This window comes from Chaetura pelagica, unplaced genomic scaffold (assembly GCF_000747805.2).
Source record: "Chaetura pelagica isolate M959 unplaced genomic scaffold, ChaPel_1.0 scaffold275, whole genome shotgun sequence".
In the NCBI taxonomy this organism is placed as follows: Eukaryota; Metazoa; Chordata; class Aves; order Apodiformes; family Apodidae; genus Chaetura; species Chaetura pelagica.
This window is the reverse complement of record NW_009953486.1, coordinates 1,001,026-1,002,302: the sequence shown is the minus strand read 5'-3', so window position 1 is coordinate 1,002,302 and position 1,277 is coordinate 1,001,026. Positions and strand designations below refer to the sequence as shown.

The window sequence follows — 1,277 nt, the reverse complement described above, 5'->3', positions numbered from 1 at the left end:
CCCCTACTGAAATGTGGGAGCTTGTCTGGAAAAAAAAATAAAACTAATAGTAGATGGAGGGGTATCTGCATTAAAGATTCCTGGAACGATGACGACAAGGCATCTTCTGAGAGACCAGATCTGCCCTATCAATCACACAGCCAGGCTTTTCCTGGCTCACCCACCTCTCTAGAATTTACCATCACTAATTTCTGAGAGCTTCTAATTCCCGTTTCTTCTACCCCAGACTATTTCTTCCTCTTTAATCTCTGGGCTTGGCACATCCCAGGTATTGAGTGGTGCTTTGCTGTGTGACAGCCTGCTAATTGCATTGCTGTTAAAGTGCTATAAATGCCAGCACTATAAGAGTTAAACAGAAGATTTTAACTTAAACGTTTCATGCCAGCTTTTCTGCATGAAAGGCTGCACATCAGACCACCTGCCTCAGAAAAAGTGAGAAGGGTTTTTATTAAACAAACTAGACCCAACGAGTGGTGCAGCTCATGCTGCACCTTGTCCCCAACAGACGCTGCCAGTAGATGCTTCAGGGTGAAACTCAGAGAGTCCTGCACAAGGCAGTGAGGGATTATCAAGTCTTTCTCCTCGTGCACAATATTTGGAAGGAATTTCATGCCCTGAAGCACCACGGTTTGTGGCTTTTCCAGAATGCTGGCAATTACCACCAGTTCCCTCACCCATCCTGCAGACCTCGCTGTGCCCCTGCCCTCATTACAGCCTGCAGCAGGAGCCTCCCAGCTCTGGAGAAGAGGGTGGTGAGTGCCCAAATGGCCTATTTTCCCAAGGCCAGACAAGTCGGGAAAACCCAGGGGTGCAGAGGGATAAAACAGATGGGAACAAAGGGAGACAGAGAAGGTATGAGAAGGTCAGCACCAGGAAAAGGGGGATATTGCCCTTGGGGCGTCAGTGTGGAGCACCCATGGGGGTGGGAGCGTGGGGTGGGGGGCAGGCTGAGGGACAGGCTCCTCACCTCGGCAGCCTCCTTCTCAAATTTCTCAATGGTCCTTTTGTCAATGCCCCCGCATTTGTAGATGAGGTGCCCGGTGGTGGTGGATTTCCCAGAGTCCACATGCCCGATGACGACGATGTTGTTGTGATTCTTCTCCTTCCCCATGTCGCTGGGCTAGGCAGGGCTGGCCGGGGCTGGAGGGGGGGGCTGTGGGAACGCGGCTGCCTTTGTGGGGAGGCTGAAGAAGGGGAAAGGGCAGGAGGGTCAGAAGAACCCCTGGGACAGCATCCTCCCCAACCTTCTCCTTTGCCCCACCGTCCTGCTGGACGTA

General features: G+C 52.2%; 1 protein-coding gene across 1 annotated transcript in view; it reads right to left on the bottom strand.

Annotated features, from left to right (window-relative positions):
• EEF1A2 (eukaryotic translation elongation factor 1 alpha 2) overlaps nucleotides 1–1,190 on the bottom strand; it is a 14,573-nt gene extending 13,383 nt beyond the window's left edge. The window contains exon 1 of the mRNA XM_009998604.1: nucleotides 968–1,190. Within this exon, the coding sequence (XP_009996906.1) occupies nucleotides 968–1,111 (144 nt within the window). The 5' untranslated portion in view covers nucleotides 1,112–1,190. The remainder of the gene's footprint in view (nucleotides 1–967) is intronic.
• Between the last annotated feature and the right edge of the window lie 87 nt (nucleotides 1,191–1,277).